This window comes from Thrips palmi, unplaced genomic scaffold (assembly GCF_012932325.1).
Source record: "Thrips palmi isolate BJ-2018 unplaced genomic scaffold, TpBJ-2018v1 HiC_scaffold_2, whole genome shotgun sequence".
NCBI lineage: Eukaryota > Metazoa > Arthropoda > Insecta > Thysanoptera > Thripidae > Thrips > Thrips palmi.
In genome coordinates, this window is record NW_023144629.1 from 3928873 (window position 1) to 3954840 (window position 25968).

Sequence of the window (25968 nt, forward strand, 5' to 3'; positions counted from 1 at the left end):
ACTTTGCACTGAGCTCGTGGAACTAGTGAACAGAGGTTGTGAAAATAACCGATAGGTGAGAAATAAAGAACAAGGGTATCCTGCTTTGTACTTTATTGATGATTGATGGGTATGAAACTAAAAACATCAAATTTTTCACAGGAATATTTTTGATTTTATTTTAAAATCTTACCGAGTAGTTTCATATAATGACCTGCAAAAGTAACATCTTGACAGATGGATCTAGAAATTCATTTTTTTTCCATTTATTTTTATTTAAAATGAATATATTTAGACTTTCTTTTCTCTACATCACTAATTCATATCAAGAACACTTCGAAAGGCAGGTTAAAAGTGAAAAAGCAAAGCAATCTAACAGACAAAAAGTCACTAAAATTTCAAACACTAATAGGGAAAAATAAAAGAAAAGCAGAAAGTGGCAAAGAATTTGTCAAAACAAAAAAAAGTTCTTTTCAACACTTAAGTGCTAAACTAACAAAAGCAAAGAGCTGTTTCCTTGTGAGAAAGCTTTGTTCTTTAAATTTTTAATCCTCCAGTGATACAAGTGCGAACTCTTTGCATGACATACAAACAATCAAACAACATTTGCCATTGAAAATACAAACATAATCAAGTAACATCCGTCATTCAAAATAGACTCTCACATTTGATCCTGATGTTGTGGAGTACATACGGTGATCACATGAATGCATCCTGTGACTAAGGATCAATCCTAGGATAACATGGCCTTCAAAATTATGCCATTTTATTATAAGAAATTTAATACCCTTCCTTTATAAAAAAATACATTTGTGGCAATAAAAGTAAACATACAAAAAGAAAGTAACAAACAGGTCCTTTACTTTTAACAGGCTCTTGTCAACCTAACATACACCACCACATGATCCATTCATTCTTTCAATTAAGTATCTATGAAAATAAAGGATTCAAAGATTTAAAGACAAAAATCAGCTGCAATGATGAATATTGCAAGAGACTTCTTGGATGATTGAACAGTCCCTCAAAATATTTGTCTCCAGAACTAGAGGGAGGTTAGAATTTAAGTGAGAAGGTGACAGAGTTTACGACATGTTTCGAACAGTTTGAAATAGTGAGGTCTCATGATACTGTGTGACAAGCAATAAGATGAGGTTGGTGAGCCAAATAAGACCAGATGTGCACTTACATGTGGTTTCCATACAGAGGTGGTGGATACTTAGTTCATTAGTTTCCTATGGCATTTGCAGCTCTCTTTGCCGTTTTATCAGTCATAAACACACATGGTACTGGTAGATGTTTAAGGTTTCAAATAATGAGCAACAATCGACAATGACAGCTTTCATGATAATAACTATCCAATGGAAACTAAAAAGACAGGGCTATTATGGTAATCTTTTGTAGCCCTCCCTTTCCAGCTTCCATTTCAACAACCACCATTAACAATAAAAAAAAGTCTTTACATCACTTGTAGACCACACTACTTCACAGTGGTCCATGTATTTCTGGAGCCTCAAATGCTCGCACACATTTTACATTTTCTGACTTAGCTCCGTTTCACGGATATTAAGCAAGTCAATGGACGGGCTGCTCGGACAACAGTCACAGTCATATTCCACTAATGCAGTCCACATCAGGCAGTTTAACTCCAAGGCGTGAAAGTATCTTGGAAAAACTGTGGCTCAGCGTTCGACCCAAAGCCACCTCCATTCATGCCTACATTATTATAGGCATTGTTGAGATGCTGGTGGGTGTTTGGAGAATTACTCCAAGAGTTCTGGTAACGACGCTTTGTTTCCCCCTGGTTCTGGTGACTTCCATCAAACTTGCGCTTGCCTGTTCAAACAATCAAAACAAGAAGGTCCATTAATTATAAACATTTGAAAAGATTTTGAAAATGATACATAAATTTTATAATTTTGTTAAAAAGGAAAGGCATGAATGACTTTTTAAAAAGGATTCTTTGATAAATCAATTTAGACACTCAAAAATAAGAAGTTAAAGTCACAACAAGGGTATTTATACAAAAGAACAAGACTAGCAAGCTAGTTAGGCAGTTCTGTTCAATGAAAAATGAATTACATAAGAGGAATATGAAGTGAGTGGTCTGGAATGAATGGAGCATGAGGGCCAATGTAAAAGCAACAAAGCTGAATGGAAACATTATTTTAAACAATGACTGAAAACTGGCCGGTAAAGCATAGGCAAAACAAATACCAGAGCAAATTTAACAGTACAACTTTAGACGAGATAATACTTCAAGGGATAGAAAATAAAAACTGTTAAAAAAAAAATGTTATAGTTACAATCTTAAGGGCAATCCCAGTTATTCAACTTACTATCAACGAAATATTTTGTCATATGTTTCCAGAAACTCAGAACACTTGATCTGCCTGCCTTGCCCTGCCGACACAGTTTGCAAATCAAGGAGAAAAATAAGCCGACTAAAGCAACAACAAAAAATGAGAAAAAAATCAAATAAAAAAAGTGGAGATACAGACCATCCTCACCTGACAAACTTCCCTTGCCTCGGGCCTGCCCACGTCCGGTGGGCCCCGACCGCGGACCCCCACGACCCCCGGAGGCTGCGGGTTGGCGCCCCCCCCTGGGGCCCTGCGCCCCCGGACCCCCACGACCCGGACCCGTGCCCGGACCAGCGCCCCGACCACGGCCCGGACCCGCTGCTGTTCCCTGCCCACGGCCACGGCCACCCTGCATCAGAACAGTCAGCGTCAATCCTCGCTGCCAAACAGGGAAACAAGGACCTCTCTACCGCACTTGAAGCAGAAACGTTAAGTTATTTATGTTAAGGCATCATAACGTTTATCAAACAATACAGAAAAAAAGGTGCATTAAAACGACAAATAAAAATTGAGTAAGAAAAAGACAATAAAATACTTCAACAATGTTGACTGCAAAGTATGTAAATATTTGTACAAAAAAAACTGTCAACACAGAATAAAATTTAGGAACAAAATTCTAAAATGTGCAACAATACACCTAAGTACCATATCATGTGTTGATATATTGCAAAACAAAGGCTAAAAGATTAAATTTCAACCACTTCAAACATGTCAAAATGAAGGTACATAGTTTGTTTTTATCCTTTGTCTTTAATCTTGCAGTCTGCAGCAACACTTCCGGTTACATTTAACAAAAAGGGGCACTGATTAATACTTTTCTAGACTGGATGAACACAATTGCTCCAAGAGAAATTTGTCATCATTAAACAGAGGTGACCGAGAACCATGTTTCAGATTCTGATCAAATGCCAGAAGTGCCTCTGTTGCGACAATGCTGCAAATGGTGCAACAAAATACCAACGTTGCCTCTCTGACAGTGCCAACGGCTATATACAAAGCAGGATTACACAAATTGTGACAGAAAACAAGAGTGCACTTTACCACTGAACAGAGGGCGAAATCATAGCAATCTGCTACATTGGCACATAGGAGCAGAAGCATTAATGAAGCGAAAAGCATTAATTCAAAGCCCGAGCCAACAGACAAAACAATTAACAGCGGATGTACAAGATTAAAAAGAAAAGGAACAACACAAACAAAAACATGCGTCTCTGAGGGTCAGGATAAAAAATTTAATCTCATTAGCAATATGTCCCAAATGGATCAACACAGTGACACATCTGACTGAATTTGGATAACCCTCAACTACAAACATCATATCTGAGCCAATGAATGGCGCGAAGGTTTCGCTCTTTGCACCAAAGCCCAGTCATGTCAACTTACTAACAAGTGATGTGGGCATCACTTTCCCCAACTAACTGAGAAAGTTCTTTCTATGGCTTGGGTCTGATACACAATGCCTCAGATATGATTTGAAGTTGAATGTAGCATAGCACGGTCAAAGAAAAGATAACTAACTAAGTTATTGTCCACAAGCTATGCCACATTCTTAAAAAATTTAATACGAAAGCAGAAGTATGACGTTAATTTCAGCAATCAAAGGAACCCACCGGCTGAGGTTGCCTCGCCCGTCCTCTGGCAGGTGGAGCTGCTGACGGAATATCGTAATAGTAATCCTCATAGCGGTAATAGTCATCGTAATAAGGATCACTGTAGCCGCCTCGGTAATCCCCATAACCGAAATACTCGTAATCATAATCTAAAATAAAAAAGAGAACAAACAAGCCCAATTTTAGCCACCGTGAAAAATCAGACCAACTTTTCTGAATTTCTTTTTTTTAAAAACAGCGTCAAATAATATTAAAAATTAGGAAAAGAAAACACATGCCGTAAAAAAAATAGTGAAAAGAAACTGGAAGATCAAGCTTCAGGTCTACCACCATTTTTCAAAATAAAATAAATCTACTAATCATTGGGGAAGGGTGAAGGAGAGAGAGCTCCAAACATCTTATGTTTTGGAAGTCATAAGGAAAACTGACTAATGGCAAAAGAGCTTTCTTTCATCAATGTCGAACTAAATAATTCTAGGACGAACACTTAACCAGAAGTTTGTTAACAGAAGAGACAGATTCAGAAAATGTTCCATTTTTTTTACAGCTATCCTTAATACACAAGGGACATTGTTGGTCACATTTCTTCAAGGGATGACTAACAATTGCAAGGATTGTACCGTCCTGACCCTCAAACAAGCAGTTAGGTCGTCAATTTTAAATATACCACATTAAGCAGGTTACAATTTGATAGGGTGAAGGGTGCTTCCTTCACAGACAGGACAATGCCAGTTGCAAGAGTTACATAATTCATAGCTCGTTTCAGTGTCAGATTAGATCGCATGACACAGTGGAACAAACAGCTCAAAATATACTAAATATTGAGCACACCTGTATGACCACATCTGGAACACTCACTACCAAAACCTGGATTGATTTCAAAGTTTCAAATTACAACTATATTTATCTGCATCCTTATTAAGAACACACTACACAACTCAGACCAAGAGTTTGCAGTTCTTTACACATAAACATAAAGCACCCAATGCAATTCTGCACAGCACCCATCACCCCAAGCTCAATATTTCTGAAGTATTTATTCAAGTGATGATAATTGTTTGAAAGAGAAAAAACACAGATAGTAACAGATATGACATCAAGATGAAAAGCATAACTGATTGGCACGAATAAATGAGAATGCAAAGTAACATTATGCCAGCCAATAATCAAATTAAATTAGGGGAGACATTTCAACCTCAATCTATGAACAATCGTAAATGTCACCACAGTTCTCATCATATCATATAGATTAATTAATAAAATTTAGAGAGAGTAGGCTAGACACATTGCTAGAATGAAGTGGTGCTGAATGATGGCAAGCAAATTGGTTTGTGCCATGCCATGAAACATCTGTACAGCTGATGGCAGTATACAGAACACCTACAAGTGCAAAATTTGGACTGCACAAGACCATTGTAAAATAAGAGACACAATTTGGCATGCCTACGCAGTAGTTGTTGAATGAATCAGTATCCACATGTGAAACAGAAAAGTTGAAAAAGTAATAGAAGCAAATAAAGTGGAAATTTTAAATTAAAAAATCATTGCAGGCATGTTTGATAGTCTTTACAAATGGGACCAATCCTGAACTGAAACAAGGGCAGCTCTAGAAAAGCTTATCCGAGGGGCCGTTTCACACATTAAGGCATTGAATTCTACGGAGGGGGCATGGCCCCCATGGTCCTCCCCCAGAAACCGCCGCTAAACTTTGAACATATTTAATTAGATACTTCAAGGGAGAATGAGGCACCGTCGCTGTCACATCCACCCAAACCCCGTTAGTTGTCAAGCCAAATTAGACACAGAACGATTGTAAAGAGAACTCACCATAGTCGCCTCTGCCCATGGGTCCTCGCATACCAGCACCACTATTCCTAGGTCCAGAGCCACCAGGCCCTCGCATGGGGATTGGGGTTGGCATCATGCTGCAACAATCGTGGAATTTGTACTTAGTGAAAACTCTTCAAACAAGCAGTTCACAACCCTCCATGACATTTACCCTCCTCTGATCTGCATCATTTGCATCATCCTTCTTTCCCTGTTTCGCAACATTTCTTCCTTCTTTTTCTTATCAGATGGAGGCTTGGCCAGTGACACTTCAATAGCTGAACCACCACCGACTATATCCTTTCCATTCAATTCTTCCATAGCCTGCAAATTTCAGATAAGCAACATGAAGCATTTCACTTAAACACAAATATCAACTTGCTTAAAAGTTTAATAATATATGAAGCAGATTTAGATTGATCAGGTTCTGAATTAAGCTGCAATTACCTTGACAGCACTGTCACGTTCTTCAAAATGAACAAATGCATAGTCTTTAATTTTCTTTACTCTCTCAACTTTACCAAATTGTTCAAAAGATTCTTTCATTTTTTCCTCAGAACAATCTTGAGTAAGGTTTCTAACATACAGTACTTTCACCTGAAAAGTAATATTTTATTAAATTGACAATGAGTGAAGATCTATGAACAATTTCTTATTGTAAGGGACTCACTTTAGACATAGTGCTTTCATCTGGCTCTTCTTGGGGATCAGCCCAATCCACGATTATGTCACAGCCCCAAACTTTAATGCGACCTGTTCCAAGTCGCCGCTTGGCAAGGGAAGCGGCTTTGTGAGACTCATACTCCAAGAAGCAGAAGCCCCTATTTTTCTTCTTATCATCTGGTGAACTGTATATGATGACTTGAGTGAGACCAGCTGCAAGAGATGTAGCAAACCGTTATGTTAAGTTCATAGAGTTGTTAGGTCACAAACTAAACTTCAAACTATGTAACTTACAACTGCACAATAAAATTCATTTTTTTTTTTTGTTAGAGATAAGATCTACTAATATACAGTTAGCTAATTACACCTCAAAAATTAAATCCAACAACTGAAGGAAAACAAAGTCCAAAATGACACAAGGGACAAATTAAAATAACGGGATAAAAATTCAAGAAATAAAGATAAAGTTAGCTTGAGTTCCTTCCCTAAACTTTCTGCTGTTCCCAGAAGAAATATCTGCCCTTTTAAAGAAATTACAATGAAAAATTAAAGCATCCAATTTCTTCCATTGTTATGTTCATAACCTGCCGAATTATTCCACCTGCTCAAAACATGTCTCTGCCAGTAAACTTACGCGAATGTTTGAAACATTCTTGCAACAGTTCATTCTGATCTCGAGTTTTAGGAATATTTCCTAACAATAATCAATGACTGTTAAATGAAATTGTACTACCAATCTATTCCCCTTTTGTATTTCAAGCTCATAAAGCTGCAAGAATGCCAATTATGCCCATTTTTGGTCAAAATTGCTGGCTGCACATGAGGGTGGAAGGGGCAACCACCAACATTCAACACAATCAGCAAAACAAAAACACCCATGAGCAGGCTATGACCCTACAATAGTACATAATGACAGTTTAAAACACGAATAGGAGTTCAATTTAGAGCTGAGGGACACAGCAGTTTAGCATCCTGATCCCTATATCACTTAAACCCGAACAATTGCAATCCAGCCCTCCTAACAGCCAACTTTTTACGAATTTTTAAGTCCATTTACCTGTTGATTTATTGAACTCCTCCAGTATCTCGTCTTTGCCTTTTGATTTTGGAATGTTGCCCACAAAAAGTCGCAGATTTGGAACACTAATGTTTACTTTCAGACTCTTGCCGGGTTTGATTTCATAATTATCAAGCTGTGGAATGAAAAAGAAAAAAAAGAACAAACATGCCAAATTTGGAATAATTCACAAAGTGTAAAGGAAATAATAAAAACCAAACAATTTAGGAAACCACCAAATAAACAATTTTGCTCTAACTACAATAAAAAATAAATACAAAAATTACAAAACAGGCATGCTCATAGGTTATCAATCCCGACCACAAGAGCAAGCACCATAGCTGAAACCACATCCCACACAACACCCCAATGTTGGCCAGTGAAGCAACCCTGCAGCACAGTTTTACAGGGGGCGTAAATAATGATAATTTAAATTTAAGAGGGGAGAAAAGGATCAAAATGCGTGTACAAATATGTTGCCACTATGCCAAGAATAGACTAGAACAAACTATTTTTTCCAGTTCTGGTTTTGCTTGTAGCAAAGAGGAGACCTGGAAGAGTTGCAGTACAATAGATGCACATGCGGCAAATCCCTAGGCTCTTGCACAACATATCTGAAACACTATGGGAAACGTATGAATTGACGGATGAAGAAAGTCTTAGTTAAGGAGTGCAGGGAATGCAAAAATAAACTTTATAATGAACCACTTTGCTAGAATTAGAAGATAGGTTCTTCCTGACTATTTGTTTAAGGAAATGAGTGATTTAGCATCAAACTTTAGCTTCACCTTCAATATTCAAAACAACCACAGCAGCCCTGACAAAAATTTCAGAATGTATGGACAGCATGCCATTAGAGACAGACACACATTCATAGCCAAAGTACTCAGACAAATACATGCCATGTCAAAGGCAGAAGTGGTAAGTCAAGGCCTAGAGCGATTGCTGAACTGAGACTGTAAAAGGAACCAAGACAAGAAGACAGCAAGGTGATGCAGCCAACATAGTTAAAGGGAAACTTAAGAGATTATGTAAAAGCAAATTAGCAATCAACCAAGGTTCTGCACAATTCATATTAAAATAAAATGGTAACTAATGGCTGTTTTCCATGCACAGACGTAAGTGGGCAGGCCTTGTTCACAATGTTCTCAGAGGCTGATCAAGTGACATAACAGATTGGAAAATAACCGTTAAGAAAATATGTTTGGTCAACTGCAGATCTGATAGGACAGACCCAACTAAAGCCAAACATGTTAAGTTGAACCCATCTCCACATTTCAGCAAAGATTCACAAAAAGAGGGGAGTAAAGAAAGAAAAAAAAACATGCAAATTTACCACCTGACATCTACCAAATTTCAACCCTTAAGGCTCCCTCAAGAAGATTTCAAGTAAACATGAGCAATCTGTTGGGGAGAAAAAGATTGCGAGAAATCTTACCTCTCGCACAGCCTGCTGCGCAGCATCCTTGGTAGTAAAGGTAACAAAAGCATAACCTCTATTTTGACCAGACATAGGATCCATCATCAGTCGCAGATCCCAAATCGTACCACATTTTTCAAAGAGAGGGATGAGTTCATCTTCATACATGTCCTTCGGTATCTTGCCACAAAATACCTGAAAACCAGCCCCACAAAATGAAATATGAAATAAGAGTCCCTCCATCACTGTGTGCACAGGACTGGATCCTGCAGAAAGCCATAATAGTACTTCCAGTGCGTTGCAACGTTACCTCACAGCCATTGCCAGGTGCCGCCCCCTTCCAGTCTGGTGGTGGTCCTCCATACTTTCTCTGGCCTGTGGTCACATCAAGTGAGTAGCCAGTCCTGTCCAGTATTGCCTTCAAGCAGACAGTCAAAATTCAAACCAATCACTTCAAAGCTCATTTCCAAAAGAAAACAAGTGCATCTATTTTTCAAGAATGACTCACTTTAATTTTTTCTTCATCTGGAGCTTTAACTGTATTTGTTTGTGTTGCAGGGGGAGCTGCGGCTTGGCCCGCTCTGTTCTTCTGGCGGTATGTTTTCATGACTCCACAGAGATAGGCAGACTTATTAGATACATGCTCCAGATTGGCATCGAGGAACTGTGTCAGTACATTCACAGCACCTTCGATGGGGAACTCTTTCAGAGCATCAAGAGCCCTTTCATCCAAATCGGCATGGGTAAGTTTCCCTGCAATTATCAACATGGACAAATGAATATGCCGCTTGGAAATTTTTATCTCTCATATAAACCTGGTCCTTTTGTACAAGGTTCTTTGGAAGAGAAAATTTTTTATTACAAAAGCCAGCGTTAGCAGAAAGGAAGAAGAAACACAAGTTGATTAAAAGACACTGGAAAATAAGCGGTTTGCCTGATATCCTGAAAGAAATTCCCAATGACTGACCCCTTGGTAACCATGCCCAAAATAAATATTTAAGTTATTAATTTTTGATAGAAAAAAAAAAAGAAATTTAAAAATTGAAACCTCAGAGTAGTGTAAACATGACATCATTTGCAAACAGCAATTGAATCTTATAAGACATCATGCTGATGAATGTGATATAGATTTTGCGAGAGGACATCAAGTTGCTACACAGAGGATGAGTGCTATCATGACATTGAAAGCGATAGTGCAAGTTAGAGAAGTTGGGTGATGTTGGCTGATGTAGAACCAAGGTGTAGTTTCTCCGGGGTTCAGACATTTGACAACATACCAGTTTTGTAGATGTCATCCAACTTAGCGGCTACTTTTTCATCTAAACCGCAATCAATCAGTTTCTGAAAGTCTTCTGTTCGTTCAACTTTTGGCTTGAGGTCTCCACAAAGCTCCCCGTTGCCTTCAGCCATTTTGGGTTAATCTGCCACACAAAAATTACTGTCAAAGTCCTACAAAGGAACAAAAGATATGGCCAAGTTGTATCTTGTGACAAGACAGGGAGTACTACAGGTGAAACAAATAGCAGGTAACACCTCCATTCGGTTGGCTCCAAAAGTTTTTTGAGTCTTTATTCGGAATTTGAAACGGGGATGGAGCTACAAAAATTAAAAGAGAAAGAGACAAGGCTTGAATCCCCAGAGGTCCGAGAACATCCACGATGAGGAACAGGAACCTGTGCTCTCCTAACCTACGAACTAAGGGGGACGCTCCCGCCTAGAGGGTTTATCATCAACCTGCAGCTTTCGCCGCACAACCCATGGACATGATCCTGTGGCTTCCTAAAGGTGTCAACACCCCCAAAAAGCAACACAAGCCACGGACTTGCAAATCCAAAAAAAAATGCAGCTTTGTCGAGCACATGCACTACCCGACTTGGCGATACAAACAATGCATTTTCTACTGCGTGATAGCGACTACGGACGCCGCACCGGGGGAACGCCTCTCCCAAGAGCCCCGAAAAACAGCAGGCACAAACCCCGGGCAGCGTTCGGGTTTCTTTACGATCCCGTTGGCGTATAAAACAGCCGGCCGGCACAGCACGTCTCGGCCCGCGGGCCTCCGCACAATACAAATACACATTTGGTCGCCAAGGGGGTGAGCAGCTCGGGGCAGACAGACGGTATTAACCCTTTACTTCGGTCGCACGCCAGCCCAGCGACAGCCGACCCTCCTTCCGCTCTCCGATTTTCCGCGGCCGCACGCCGATTCCGCGGACCTTACCTCCTAAAATTTGGAACAAATAATGCCATGCAGCAATGGCGACGGCAACGTCAACGTGACCGCGGTCGGTGTGCGCTGCGCCGCCCGGTCGGTCCGCGCTCCGCGAGTGTAGGGGGCCACACAAGGACGCGGAGGGCCAGCCTCCAACCCAAAGCCCGGCTCGGCGCGACCGGCAAAAACTCTTTCTAGGTGCAATAAACCTAACCTAACACTGACAACAAAGGCGCCGTGCCGATTGCTGATTCATAGACAAGTCCCATTCATAGTGGCGACAACCCCCGGCCCGAGACGACAATGAAATGGACCCCTCGGGACAAAGGCCCGGTAGGGGATGCGACTCTTATGCGGAGCGAACGGCCCGGGCCACTGAATGACGACGACTTTACTCGCCGTAGCCCCCTCAACAAGTACAAACTGGAAAGACATCACTGTAGTGCCGCAAACAATTAGCTCTTAGTCCGATTCAACCCGTTAACGTACTTGGCAACAACAATTACGTCCGCGCCGACTTTAAAGTGCTTCCCAGCTCAGCCGAAAACAAACTCCATGGGCTGGCTGTAGTGGCGGTGGTGGAGCTCCGCGATGCAGCAGTAGCAGCAGGCGCGCTTCGCAAACACGCTCGCTGCTCGCTACCCGGCGGCCGGACCGGACGCAACGCTACCCACCGACACCGACAACCCCTTCCGCATCCGCTGGGCCCTGGGTCGCCGCGGAGGCGGAGATTACGAACCGACGGGACGGGACGGACGGCTAGGCCGGCGGGCGTCGAGGCCGCCGAGGGCAGGCCGAGGGCGCGAGGCGGAGGGATGGGGAGGTGGGACTGTCCCTTCGCCTCCTCATTAATTGGTTATCGATCAAGGCGACCAGAAAAACGAACAATAAAACTCGAGTGGGAACTTCAGAACACTTTATTGTTAAAAACTCGATCATACTACTCAACTTGGACATACATGGAAACAAAATCATACAACAGCCATTGTAACTACAATAATGAATTAATAATCCTCATTACGATTAACAAATAAACACCAATAGCTATTGCGTTTAGATGAGGTCCTTAAAAGAATCTAGAGGCTAAACACCTCAAGTAATATAAATTTTAACTACCCTAACTTTGAAAAAAAAAATCTCCACACAATTTGAAGTAGATGGACAATATATAGTCACAAAAGGCTACTTCAAGAACAATGTTGTTTCATTAAAATGTTGAGAAAAACTCAAACCAACAATACAATGAAGGCCAAGGGGGAAAATGAATGAATCCTAATGGTCACAAAAGAAAACCTATTTGACACACTCCACAAAACAAGAGACTAGCATACAAAATCCTTTGGAAATTATTTTCACAAGAAATTTTGCACAGCATTAACTTGAGCATGGTACAAGACCAATTATTTTCTTTAAAAAAAAATGTGCTTACATGCTGTGGAAAAAATTACCACCTTAGATAAGAGAAAAGTTAAGTAATATATCTGGAAGAGAATTTGAACTTATACATTATTATTATTGAGATACTTCACAAAGAAAAAAAAAAACAACCAGAGTTGAATTTACAACAAATGGTAAAGTTGTTGTTAGCATATGTACACAAAGACAACAAGACACCAAAAATTAATTCAGTGAAGTTATAAGCTGGAGGAAATTAACAACAAAAAATTTGTACTTTAACTGACTACATGATAACATCTGCACTACTAAAACATCATCATAACCGATAGAAAATGTCGGCAAGACATTAGCCATCATCAGGCAAAATTTGTTTACTGCCTTTAACTTTTGTCAAAATTTAACTTGTGCATCAGGATCAGTCGGAACAGTGTATCAAAGGAGGGGCTAAAACAAACAATAAGTACTTAATTAACTAACAAAGAAAATATAAGCTTGTAAGTTACATTCTCCAAGGTAACCTTTGACTATTAAAAAAAATTGTTTGTTGGTAGTTTTCTAAACAAACAGAGTTTGGACCATCAGATCTAGCTTTCCTCTGGAATGCAAATAACACTGGTGGTCCAATGCTAAATAGCTTGTTTACATTCATAAGGACTGTACACAGGATCATTTTTCATGATACAAAATATCAAGACACTTCAAAGAGTGTAGCTCACAACCTCACATTGAAAAAAAAGACATTATCTATCATACATAACATTTTTTTTTTACATAAAATTGGAATGGTGGAAAAAAAAAGAAACAAATTGCTAAAATGTAACAAATCATATCTTTCACACATTAATCACACACAAACAAACCACTGAAAAAACAAAAACACTAAAACAGGAGACATGTTAATAATATAGAAGAATAAAGCAGAGTGAAAGACAGTTAGAGCAAAATGACAAGTTAACAAATTACCTACATTTAAAGCCTTATGTCATTACAACCTCAACGAAATGTTTAAAAAATAAAGGAATAAACTAAGTAGGGGCATTCATTGGTGTTTAATTTTATGCCATACTTGAAATATTGAGCATATAAGACTACCAAACACCACATAATCGCTCAATGTTAACCTGAAGAAATTAGAATACATTACATGGAGTATCTCCTCCAGGAACACAAATATGGAAATACATAGATAGCATTTAAACAATAGAACTCTCAAATAACGTCTGAAAATACAGGAACATTGAAAACAAAGCATTTGATGCAATACAAAATAAAGATATCTTTTAATATGGTAAAAGACATTTGAACGTGACTCCGAAAGATAAGAAATAAGTTCAGCGAAGATTTAAGAAGAGTATCTTCGTCACAGACAAAAATTCACCAATGACAGAACTTAAGACCCTGGTTATCCTTTGTTACACAAATTGACTTCCCACAACTCATAGGTGCAATGAACTTCAGTGCTACAACTAGAGTTCCAACAAACAGCTCACATGAACAAGAATTGGATTACCAATAATTAAGGCAACGTCCTCAAAACCATATCTTTCATCTACACTACACATTAAAAAGCAGAGCACACGTACTTTTTGTTGTGCAATAGGGGCCGGACAAAAGAGAGGCAGAAAGAGAGAGAGAGATCTACAATGATGTCGAGACTATACAAATTGTTCCTGTACAAGCAACAAAGAAAGTACATTGAAATTAAACTGACTGGAACAACAAAATAAAACTTGGTTGAGCAAGAGAATGGAAGGATGCCTTTCAGCAATAAGTGTTAGTCAGGAGGAAAATAAATCACATTTTGGTCAACACAACAACCAAAGTTACAAAACGAGGGAAAATGGGGGGGGGGGGGAGGGAATGACGACTTTCAAACTCACCCCAACAGAAAAAAATGGTTGTTTTTTTTTTTTTGTTTTTTTTTGTCTTTCTGAATGTTTGTTACAAATTCATTAATGGAGATAAGTTCTAAATGTTTGATTACAATGCAGACATAAACATGTAAACAAGTGTCCAGAGAACAATGGTGCAACAGGGAGGTGCAACAAGCAATTTCTACATCAAAATGGGCAAAAGAATTCAGCATATCTTTCACACAAAAGCTAACAATCAATAATTTAAATTTTCAAATGCTATAAATAATCAATAGAATTATAAATTTTCTTTGGTCATACAGGACTCATAGCGCTCCTGATCAAAAGGCTTCCACCCATGCAAGGGTTGTAAAACTAAGTATTATATTTATAGACAAATGACAGAGACCAAAACCAAACAATTAACGAGCTGCACCCCATTGTCCAGGCAAACAAAAATGTCTGAATCCAACTCGGGGCAGGTGGTAACTTTTTTGAGTTATTGCTTCAAATAAAAGGACAAAATTTTGAACACAGTTTTTCCCTTTTGGGGGCTTTAGCCATCATATGGAAGAAGAATTTAAACATATGTACACATGCATGATTACACAAGCCTCTACAAATACCTAGTAATATTGCCATTGCCCATTCAGTCAAAGGTAAAACTTGGTTACTATTGCCAAAAGCAGGCTCTCAATAATATTTAGTCTCTAAAATTTGAAAAGGAGTGACACACAGATCGTACGCACACATATATGCATCATGCCAGCATGTTTAGCATCCCATGAAAATAACATTTCTCTAGAGAGTCAGAATAGAAAAAGCCTGTTTCTCAACAAGATTTAAGGTCAGGCGCAAAATCTTAATGTGCAAATAAACATGTCACATTAATCAGTACTAATGGTTACTAAAAATGGCACTTTCTTTCCCTGTAAAATTAGAAAATATCCAAAAGCGTAAAAGGTCACTTACAGGCCACTAGCATATTTTAGCATTTATAAAAAACTCATAAAAATTCTTAGAAAGAGAGAGTTGTATAGATTTTCCACTTATCCTACATAACCTGCAACACATTTTAGTTCTAAAGTAATCACATCTTTCATAATTTTTTCAAAAGAAGACTTGTAGTATTTTAAACGTGTGCCAAAATGAAATCAATTAAAGTCTTGATTCCTTAACACACAGCACAAAAGTACATGGATGACAATAAAGGGATGTTTACAGAAATTTGCACTTGATCACAGAGAGGCTTTCATGACCGACAATCCTAAAATGTTAAAAGCTGATTCAAAACTTTGAACAGTTTCACGAGTGCAGGTGCTTTCAAAGCTGTTTGCAACTGAGACATGAAACAATAACCTTTGTGAACCATATGTGATGCTTGCAAATAAGGCATGGAATCTCTAAATGCTGCTGACCAGAATGCTGCTGAGGAGTAACTACTCAGTGAAATGACAAGATATGGAAAAGAGAAACTGTGCCTACATAAATATCAACAAAAAAAAAAGAAAAGTTCTTAACTTAAGATATTACAAACAAGACACTAATAGCGTTTCCCTAATGCAGTTGGAGCATAGAAACCGGGGACGCATTACTCAAAACACACAGAATCAATGCAAAGTCTAATTAAGGATTGGTCTCATTTCTTATAAGTAGGGATGTTAAAGAGCAAGGGTGTCAAAACAGTTATCGAAACCAAAAGGATTTTGAGGAATAATAAAAGAAACACCTCCCTTTAAGTGCTGAGTATACAGTAAGAGGTGGAGTCACCTTGTTCAAAGGAAGACAAGATTATAACAACAACAACAACGAAAAATCGAACATGCAAATTTACACAAACACAACCAGCCTGAACGTTTTTCATCAAACACTTTCACAAAAATGTGACAACAGGGGCAACTATCATAAAAAAATTTCTATACATATATACATGAATATATTTGTATGCACTTTTTAATTCTGATATGTTGACTTTCAATTGGGTTTTCAAAGGTGAACTGAACAAAAAACGACTAGCAGGGAACATAGCTTCACATACTAGGCTGAATGAAACAACTTAGCAATTAATCCCTTTAGCATCAAGAAAACATTTGTTCAACCTATTCTTATCAGCACATGAACCCAAGTGCAGAGGAGAAAAAATTTGGACATCCTGTCAGACAAGGCCACATCATGGAAAAGTTTTGGCAAAAGTGCAGACCACTAAGATTTACAATAAGACAAAAACTTATGAGCGCAGCTCACCAACAACTCCCTCACAAAAAGAAGAGAATAAAACTGTTCCCACAGACGAAGCAGATGCTTTGAAAAACAACCACTTACCTAAGAAATCTGCCCCTTTCACCTCTCTCATATGCTAAGAATTAAGATTTTACCCTGTATGTTGCTTAATTAAAATTTAAACTTCAATACACACAATTAAATACAAAGACCAAGTGTCTTACTGAATGGGAGATGTACAGACCATGACAATTCAGACTATAAGTAAGTTGAGTTCTTTACACCTCATTTCTACACTGGATACCCCCATGACTCAAACTCAAATCACCGTGAAAAAGTGCGTAACAAAGAAAATATAACAAGGAAAATGAAATTAAACTCTGAATTAGACCGGTTGCCCAAAACACTGGTTATGCTCTAACTGCACTGATAGGCAAACCCACCCAACTCTGGTATTAAAGGGAACACAAGGTACAATAGAAACCTACAATCTAGTAAAAGAGCAGTGTCACTCGGATTTGACGTAAGAACGTCTCTAGGAAAACACAAAATCTCTTTACCAATGTTACAAATTGGGCCTTTTTTTTTTTTTTTCCAAATGATAAATTTAGTAGAAAGAATAGAGATAGGAATAGGAGATTTTTTCTCAAAAGCAAAGCACCTCAGAGAGGATGATTAACAGGTATTTATCACCAGAGAAGATGCACAGGACACAGGAGTTGCAGACTTTGGCCAAAAGAAGTTCACCTTCTTCATTGCAGTATCAACAAAATTTGACGAATTTGGACAAAATAGTCCGACTAATTATGAAACGTCATGAAAACACCTCAAGACATTTAAAGCAGAAACTGACTTATGATTAGCAAATAGTATTGATACTGCAAACGATGCTAAAAAATAAATTAAATCACAATATTAAGAATTTGACAGCTGGATTTGACATTTACAAACTGCCAATAATTAGACATAAACAGTTTGTTTCAATCAAGATTCTACCCATGAGCAAACGCAGCAAACCTTATGTGGCATAATAAAATGGCCATAAAATACCACACAAGACAAGTTTATATTAAGTGCCATCCTACGAACAATAAAAACTGTTCCATCACAAATATTATAGCTACAAAATGATCTCAAGAAGCCACTAACAAAAATCACAATAGTTTCTTAATAATCTTGTTACATACCACGTGAAGGTTAAAATTTAGAAAGATTTATCTACAAATACTTCAAGCACATGTTAGACACTAAAAATGTAGGGTCCTGATAAGGAGCAATTGTAACCAAACAATAATTACGCCAGAACACCTAGGATCGTTTCCAGGTTCATGCTTAACGTTATTATCACAGGAGATTGAAAAAAATGTTACCAGGTAAAATAGATTCTTCATACTCCAATTTAGTTGTTTCTGATGAAACTTTGCCTCCAAGACCAAAATAATTCAAAACTTGGAGAACTAGGTAGTACAAATTAAACAAATTGTTTATCAAGTCAGAATGCTGAACAATAACTGCTCTGCAAGTCTCACAAAATTATAAAATCCATCTGACTGCCAACTTTGCAGCATTGATACCAATAATGATGCCAACGTTTAGAGAAATCAGGCAGGTAATGTTACAGACAACAATAGAAAACTCTTGAGATTACTAGGAACAATTTTAAAGAAAGGCCTTCAAACGAATCTTGATAGATTTTGATTAGGAAATTATGGAGATCTATTCCGTCCATTCAGGTACAGATGTCAGAGTCGGCAAAATTCCATTCAGGACTACGTTCAAACTTTGATAAAAATGTCTCATCAGATATACAAAATTGAAAATTGATGAGCTCCAACGTCAGTCGTTGGATCCACCAAAACAGGAATGCATTAATTAAAAGACACATCAAATGGACAAGAGAACCAATAGTGATAAACAGACTTAACCTCCACATCCTTAAGTAAAATAGAGAATTGAAATATGGTCAATGAAATAAGACAATCAGTTAACAGCTACAACAGATTGACTATCATATCTTGAATGAGCTCTTACATTTAACTGATAAAAATTCTTTTTTCTTTTGAAGTTTCATAATAATTCAATAGGCATCCTATTAACTAATTTATTGCTACTTAAACCATATGAGTGTAAGCAGTACGGATTACAATACTAGTACCCCACACTATCAAAACTTTTTTTTTTCTCAGAAGTATTTTTGTTTTCTATAACTTATATTTAAACATTCTGTTCCTTTAAATGTAAATACACACATACACATTCATACAGTTATGAACATGTACGGTACACATGACTCAAAGAGCGCATAAATAGACACACCCTTGAACACGTGAATATAAACTGGTTAATCTTTAACAATATTTAGCTTAACGATTAAAGAAAACAATACCTTCACTCGTCATAAAATATGATAATAGGCACCACAATAAGGGCAATATTTTAAAATCTAATACCATCTTGGAGCACACAAAGTACTTTAAAAAATACACACCTATACAGCTCACAAACATTCAGAAATACTCAAATAAAATGGCACTTCTTACAGCATGTTCTGTTCAGAATTAGTCACTTGTATAACAGGAATGCACACATAAAAACGTACACTCACATATGAATAACACTTCAAAACAGTATCACAATATATATCTGATAGATTGAAAGTTGGGACCTGTCCTGAGTACATAAGAGCTAATGAATTCAATAAGTTCCATAATAAGGAAATGTTTCCTTACAGCTGTTGTAAAGATGTCCACTAGTATTATTCAATTACAATAACATGCACAGTAATACAAGCAGAGCTATGTACATTCTTTTGCCAGTGAAACAACTTGGAAACATAAAATCAGGGGAGAAACAAAAAAACAAAAAACAAAATGGCAGTACATGTATAAAGAGCTACGAGAAATTTTAGACATACATGTTTAACTAAATTAGTACAAACTTAATTATTACCTTCAATAAAAAACAACAAAATAAAATCATCAGTCTTTATCATATGGTGAAAAGTACAATTGGTTTTATCCCTGAAGAGTAACATTTTAGACAACTCGGGAGAGACCAATATCTTCTTGCCTGAATAGGAACCAGACCTGTCTAAAAATAGGTAAATAACACTTCTCTGATTGATGAATCATAACATCAAAATGTCCTATAAGCTTTTGTATAGGTGAGAAAATTTCACATTGAACACATACCAGACAAATTACATTTAAGTCTAAATGCGCATATTGCCAGCACTATAATACACAATCAAGATAATTCAGCATGAAATAAGTCTCAAATCAACATGAGATGAGAGTAAACATAATGACTCTTTATCCACTTTGACTATGTCTTCACAATGACTATGAGATCAAGCTAGGCTATAAACGCCTGGCAAATACAATGGTAATCAATTGAAGGCAGACCAATCACCAATCAGAAAAGAAGTAACCTCACGAGCTCAGTAACCTTACAAATACATGACACCTTAACATTTTTTTCTGAATAAAGATATTCAGTCCACATAAAGTGTGTTAAGGACCAAAACACAGTGGTTGTTCTTTGCCAAAGTAACAACATAGCCATCTGATGTTATCTTCAGTCCACAGCATCGAGATACCTGCAACAAATGAAATGAAATATTCAAAGTGCATTAAGTCAAAACAAATAATCATAAGTGGAAACATGCTTCCTCCCACAATAAATACCTTGACATGAGGGCACTCAAATTCTGATAGCTGCTCTCCATTTTTGTTGAAAACAACAACATGGAATCTGTTACCATGAGAGTCCCCAACAACCACATCCCCTGCATCCGAAACTTCAATTCCATTCGGATAGTGGGTAATAGGTTCACGTCCAATCCGCCGTTTGAACTTTCCATCTTCATCAAAGACCACAACAGCATGGCCTTTAAAGTCACACACATAAAACTCTCGTCCTGAACAGAGGAAAGGGTTCTAGGGTTATCATTGAGGACATAAACTAGGTAACTTAAATTGCTCTATAGTTCCATTACCTGACACAGTAATATCAGATGGCTCCATCATATAGTCACTGCAGTTGAACCATGAACTAATTCCACCAGTTTCAGATATGACAAAAACTGTGGGGGAAACACTATCAACTGCAACAATGTGCCCTGATTGTGTGACGGCCAAACCAGCCAAAATTTCAATGTACCTGAAGTTAAAATATAATTTTTAGAGAGGGAGAGATGACAACAGAAATTAAATCCACACACAGTTGAAATAGTGCTGACCTAATGGCAATTTTCCTGACAAAATGGCCATTTTTGGTAAATATTTGAAGGCGGGACCTCTCATTGCCTCGATCACAAACAACAAACTTGCCAGAGTTGCGAATTACAGCAACTTTCCGAGGGTAGAAGAGCTGTCCTTCCTCTTTACCCGCAACACCAAATTGGAATTTGAATTGTCCCATTTTATCAAACACCTGCAAATTCAAAGGGATTTGCTAGATGTAGTGAACCTTTTAAACATTAAGAGAACTGAAAGAACCAATGACACACCATGCAACTTGAGTTTCAAAAAAAAAACAAAAAAAACACTGTTTCAATAACGTACTTGAATGCGATGATTGTTAGTGTCAGCCACAACTATGTCTTCATCACAGCCTAGGCAGAATCCATGTGGGCTACTGAATTGACCTTTGCCATTGCCAACTGTGCCAAACTTCAGACGAACGTCCATTGCCATGACTTTACCGCCATCACGATTCATCGGAAAGGATCCTGCAGTGAAGGCTTCACATTTATCAACAGCTACATGACTCAAAACTCAAGAGAAGTGAAGAATAAAAGTAAGTGAGATCTTTCTTACCTGAATGAGAACTCAAAATTGGTTCATCTGTCTCTGAGAGGATGGGGAAATTGTTTCCTTTGCTGCTTAGAGTTGGAGACGTAAGTCCCATAGGAGTCGAAGGAGGGGACGGGCGTCCAAGTAAACCAGATCCACCATTCAATGACTCAGGATTCATATCTAGAAACATATGCACAATAATTTAGAGCGCCACCGTAAGTGGCAAATGGTTATAAACACCATGGAGGTTTGAGTAAACAGGCTGTAATGTTCTACCCTGCCTCTTACCATGATCACCAATTGACATTCCACCAAGTTTTGCCAATGCTTGTAAGTTCTTCAGAGCTTGGTTTTGGGAGCCCATGTTACCTGAGAGTATGTCGTTAAAAGACATAGGTGAGGTAGGGTTTGAGGACAAAGTTGGATGGCCTTCCATATCAACCTGCAAGAGGGGCACAGTTGTAATCAGAAAAGTCTGAAAAGTGAGAGAAATGATCCAAGTAACAGCAAACTTTGACACTACCTTGTCAGCCAAGCTTGCAAGCTGTGTTAGATTGTACTCCTGAATACTTGTAAGACCAGCACAAAGAGCATTTTGAGAAGACGACATTGATGGGGACTGCGCTGTCGGTGTTTCAGGCTTTGCAGTGACACCATATCCAGTGATTTGACTTATTTCGCTGTCATATGAAGAGACAGGACTGCTTGTCACAGAACTAGCATAGCCATTTAGTAAACTGGAGGTAGTTGCCGCATTGTAGGAGGATTGAACCCGTCCTGTACCAGGCACAGTTGTTCTTTCTCCGTTGGATGAAACGGTAGAAAATGTTGGGGAAGGGCTGCTGTCATCCCTCGCCATCAATGACTGCGGTACTATCTGAATACTCGCATTTCCAGGTGGCGGCGGAGGAGGTGGGAAAATGGCAGACATTGTGTCTGTACTGGTTGGAACCTCAGGAGTGATTGTTTGGCATTTCAAAGCTCCAAAGGTAGCCTAGAAAAGAAACAAAATACCAGATAAAATGCAGGAGGGTTTAAAAAATAAAATAAACAAGGGGGGAAGGCATTATGTGGAGAAACAAATAGTCTGAGCTTTCACCTTCACAGCTGCCTGGAATTTGGTGCCATCAGTAACAAATTCAATGGAGGTGTTAACTTCTGGCTCAGGAGAAGTTGCCAAAATTTTGTGAAGTTGAGCAATGACAATATTTCCCAGAGAGACAATTTCCACATTATTTCCTTGCCTCAAGAGACGAGAAGTAAATTTGCAAGCATCATCCACTTTGTCCATTGTCTTTTCAACCCTGAAACAATCAATTGCAAGTCAGCATGAATAAACACCACACAAGACGGTTAAAGGCTGCCCATGTTACAGAGACTTACATGTGGTATGAGCCCATAATGCGCAACTCCTTTTGTTTGTGGATGGTGTGCAGCTCCTTGAGAAGGTCTTCCTGGCACATCTCGAGAAATGCCTTGTAGCTCTGCAGCAATAAACAAGGACATATGAAGATCTGTTCACACCAAGAGGACGCTGAACGTTACCCAATTCTAAGCATTAAGACAAACCTGGAAGGTCTCCTTGATGAGGTCCTGAGCAGCATCTCTCTGAGCTTGGAGCTCTGTCAAGGCATTATCCAGATCAGAAGATGCTACTTCAAAAACACTCGACTTTCTCCTAACTTCGTGCGCCAAGCTCTCAATCTCTTCTCGAAATGTTGGGGCAGTAGCAGTTAGTCGTTCATACCGATGGTGTGGAGCAACATGATCCGATAGAACACAGTCATTGCAAATTGGAATCTAGAATAGTAATTTTTGAAAAGTTAATTAGATTAAAAATTGTCGAAAAAATAATAAGAGGAAGCTGACTAGCTGAATCTTTACCCGGCATGAGTGACAGTAAAGCTTAAGACACTCAGTTGGATGAACTGAACAGTAGATGGGCTTGTGGATTGGAACCGAGTCCTTCTCTTCGCCAGCCGTCTGCTGGCGAAGTTCTTCAAAGGGAACAACATGATGATTCTCAAAGCACCGCATAAACTACAGGAAAATACATAATGACTCAGTAAATTTTAATCACTTTGTGCTAATTAAATCTTGATGAAGTTCCTCAATAACAACATTACTTTATTACTCAGAAAACATCCTTTACCTGGTGAGCTGTATTGCAGTTCGAGCACAAAAAATTTGCACAGTCAGAGCAGCGAGAAACAGCATTTTCTTTGGTTTTGCAGCTAGTGCATACAACAGTCATATCCCGAATTGCACACATATCCAACAGGTTGTTCATCACATAGTTAGATGGTAAATCGGCTGCTTTTTTGCCTGCAACCTGTAAATGACGCAATATGCATAGAAAACTAGCACTTATAACAAAACGGTGAAATAGTAATGGTGCTATTGAGAGTGATTTCAAACCACTATTTACCTTGGTTTCCTGCTCACAAATGGGGCAGGCAACAGTGTGATCATGGCCATTTCCATTAGCAGACTCGTCACTTATAAGCTTATCAATGCACTTCTCACAGAATGTATGCAAACAAGACAAAAGTCTGGGTTGGCATAATTTTTCCTTGCAAATTTTACAGAAGTACTCAACTTGCGGTTTGGGACTAGTATCTTCCAACGCACCATCGGGGAAATCATCCCCGAAGGCGTCACCGTCATTGGGAAGTAAATCCATTTGCCTACTGGTTCCAAGACATAAAACAAGTCAAGATTGTCCCCCAGGGAAATGTGCTGGGGCTTCAGTTAAATCTTGAAAGAAAACGAATAGTTTTCTTCAATACATGAGGTCATGAAGCTGTGTCAGCGCCCCGTAGTAAAGATGTAATTCTGCAACAATATATCAAAAAACATTAAAGAAATGTTGAAGATCAAAAGAAAACAGAAATAACAAGTGTATGCAAGAAAATAGAAACCATTGATAATTTGTAACATCAAACTCCCAGATAACACAGAAAAAGTAAAAAATTGGGCCTATTTCAAAATTTGTTAAAGAGCTTCTGAAACTTTGATAGAAACTGGCTTCCAGAGCCATTACTAGAATTGGTTAAACCCTTGATTTGTTGTGGGGCAGTATAAAACAAGCCACAACCACAAATTCTCGATGCTATGAAGGAAATGGATCGATTTGTTTGGAAACCGCGGATCACGACAAAACATAAAATCCACATAAGGATAAGGTTCAAACCAGACACAGTCGACAAGTGTAAGTTTATAAGAACTCGAACGACCTTGGTTATGAGGGGAGGTGGTTAAGGTTAGGATGAGCCTTAAGGACGTAACAGTGGGTATGGAGCTTAACGGCAGCTATTAAACGTCAGAGAGCATTCTCGAGAAATAGCGCCGCTGGACGTAACGGTGCCACAATAATATCCGTCGCTCGGCACTCGTTTGCAAAAGCTGACCAGGAAGCTGAAGCTTCGGAGGGGAAAGGCCCCGTCCCGTTCCAAGCTCACCTGTCAACCGATATAACTTAGGCAGGGGTGCACCCTCCGACCCGCAAACTACAGCGCCTCGAGCCCCAAACCTTCCAACGGATCGTCAAAGCCGGGGGAAATGGTTGGGATTGTGGACGCCACTCGACTTGGACTTACCGTCGTGGTGCGCACTTGCCCCTACTCGAACACCAAACATGAGGCAATGGCAATGCCAGACTCAAGATGGCGTGACACTTGCACGCCGCCTAAAGCCTAGCCTAGGTTGTCGCAGGGAAGGCTGGACAGCAACGACTGGTTCACTTCGCCAGAGTGCTCGACCAATCGGGCGGACAGATCAATGCGGAGCTGGGCCGCGTCGCTTCCTTCGCTTGTGTGCACCACATTCACTGCATGGGGATGGGGACATCAGAGAGCCGAGTCGACCGAACCGATTAGAGATTTTATTTCGATGGTGTTTGAGTCCGGGCTTGTTTCACGAACAACGTAATGGAGATCTTGCGAGCTGCGAAACCACTGACTACCGGCTTACGAGCCAACGACCATGGTGTCAAATTCGTCTGGAAATGTGAATCTCTTCGGAAGGACAGTGCGTTTCTGGGTTTTGATAAGATAGGGTACCACTTTTGCCATGCACTAGATACTTATTTGCCCTCTCGGCCGCGCGAGGGCGCCACCGGCGTTGCCTTGCGGACCTTGCGGTCGAGCGGGCTTGACCCAGAGTCGCACAGACCGCAGATTTAAATTTCGATCTAGGGCAAGTAATTTGGGTCCAGCATATCGGAAAGATGAAGGTTCTGTAACTTCGTTGTAACGTCATCTCTAATCATTTCAATGGCAAAATGTCTAAATTCACATTGTGCCCACCGTCTTTACAATCCCCTATCGGTCCAGCTCAGTACGAAAAGTTCAGCGACCAGAATACGCATTCATGCTCGGAATAGTCTTGAGATTCATAAATAATAACTATGTGATTTCAGCTTGGTGTAACGTGCAAGCCCTCTCAAGATACACATTTTCGCAAGTTCAGCTTTTGAAAAAAAATTTTCCCGCCCGGCTGCCGAGTGGAACTTCCCTGTTTACTTCTCATACCGTACAGAAAAACCAACGCTCCGTAAATAAGGGGTCGG

At 39.1% G+C, this 25968-nt stretch overlaps 2 protein-coding genes across 13 annotated transcripts; both read right to left on the bottom strand.

Moving 5' to 3' along the window:
* Positions 1 to 76: 76 nt before the first annotated feature.
* On the bottom strand, positions 77 to 11786 carry LOC117646779 (heterogeneous nuclear ribonucleoprotein Q). Of its 10 annotated transcripts, none has more exons than XM_034387967.1 (13): positions 11618 to 11786; positions 10194 to 10337; positions 9425 to 9669; positions 9227 to 9334; positions 8935 to 9111; positions 7497 to 7632; positions 6447 to 6652; positions 6224 to 6373; positions 5949 to 6100; positions 5777 to 5874; positions 3950 to 4098; positions 2478 to 2688; positions 1619 to 1812 (listed from the first exon to the last, which is right to left on the bottom strand). In XM_034387967.1, the coding sequence occupies exons 2-13, from the start codon at positions 10324 to 10326 to the stop codon at positions 1619 to 1621; spliced, it is 1959 nt and encodes a 652-aa protein (XP_034243858.1). In that variant the 5' UTR covers positions 10327 to 10337; positions 11618 to 11786. The 10 variants fall into 10 exon arrangements, 9 of the variants coding, with proteins under 9 accessions (XP_034243863.1, XP_034243861.1, XP_034243860.1 ...); XM_034387966.1 differs by lacking the exon at positions 11618 to 11786 and adding an exon at positions 11138 to 11414; XM_034387968.1 differs by lacking the exon at positions 11618 to 11786 and adding an exon at positions 10893 to 10912.
* Positions 11787 to 12022: 236 nt separating this feature from the next.
* LOC117646777 (brain tumor protein-like) lies at positions 12023 to 25136 on the bottom strand. 3 transcript variants are annotated; one of them, XM_034387961.1, is made up of 15 exons: positions 24998 to 25136; positions 23827 to 24233; positions 23551 to 23730; positions 23283 to 23438; positions 22968 to 23198; positions 22782 to 22882; positions 22498 to 22702; positions 21922 to 22392; positions 21687 to 21840; positions 21420 to 21578; positions 21165 to 21331; positions 20840 to 21033; positions 20597 to 20760; positions 20286 to 20518; positions 12023 to 20197 (listed from the first exon to the last, which is right to left on the bottom strand). In XM_034387961.1, the coding sequence occupies exons 2-15, from the start codon at positions 24079 to 24081 to the stop codon at positions 20093 to 20095; spliced, it is 2775 nt and encodes a 924-aa protein (XP_034243852.1). In that variant the 5' UTR covers positions 24082 to 24233; positions 24998 to 25136; the 3' UTR covers positions 12023 to 20092. The 3 variants fall into 3 exon arrangements, with proteins under 3 accessions (XP_034243852.1, XP_034243850.1, XP_034243851.1); XM_034387959.1 differs by having other exon boundaries at positions 21165 to 21343; XM_034387960.1 differs by lacking the exon at positions 24998 to 25136 and adding an exon at positions 24860 to 24969 and having other exon boundaries at positions 21165 to 21343.
* Between the last annotated feature and the right edge of the window lie 832 nt (positions 25137 to 25968).

What these genes read in the sequence shown, in the direction of transcription:
- LOC117646779 (XM_034387969.1), bottom strand. Translation starts at nt 10,326, where the DNA reads ATGGCTGAAGGCAACGGGGAGCTTTGTGGAGACCTCAAGCCAAAAGTT. An exon ending in GGATGACATCTACAAAACTG is followed by an intron (nt 9,670 to 10,193) that starts GTATGTTGTCAA and finishes TGATAATTGCAG; the next exon opens with GGAAACTTACCCATGCCGAT. An exon ending in CATGGGCAGAGGCGACTATG is followed by an intron (nt 4,099 to 5,776) that starts GTGAGTTCTCTT and finishes TTTTTATTTTAG; the next exon opens with ATTATGATTACGAGTATTTC.
- LOC117646777 (XM_034387959.1), bottom strand. Translation starts at nt 24,081, where the DNA reads ATGGATTTACTTCCCAATGACGGTGACGCCTTCGGGGATGATTTCCCC. An exon ending in TTTGTGAGCAGGAAACCAAG is followed by an intron (nt 23,731 to 23,826) that starts GTAAATAGTGGT and finishes CGTCATTTACAG; the next exon opens with GTTGCAGGCAAAAAAGCAGC. An exon ending in TCATCAAGGAGACCTTCCAG is followed by an intron (nt 22,883 to 22,967) that starts GTTTGTCTTAAT and finishes TTATTGCTGCAG; the next exon opens with AGCTACAAGGCATTTCTCGA.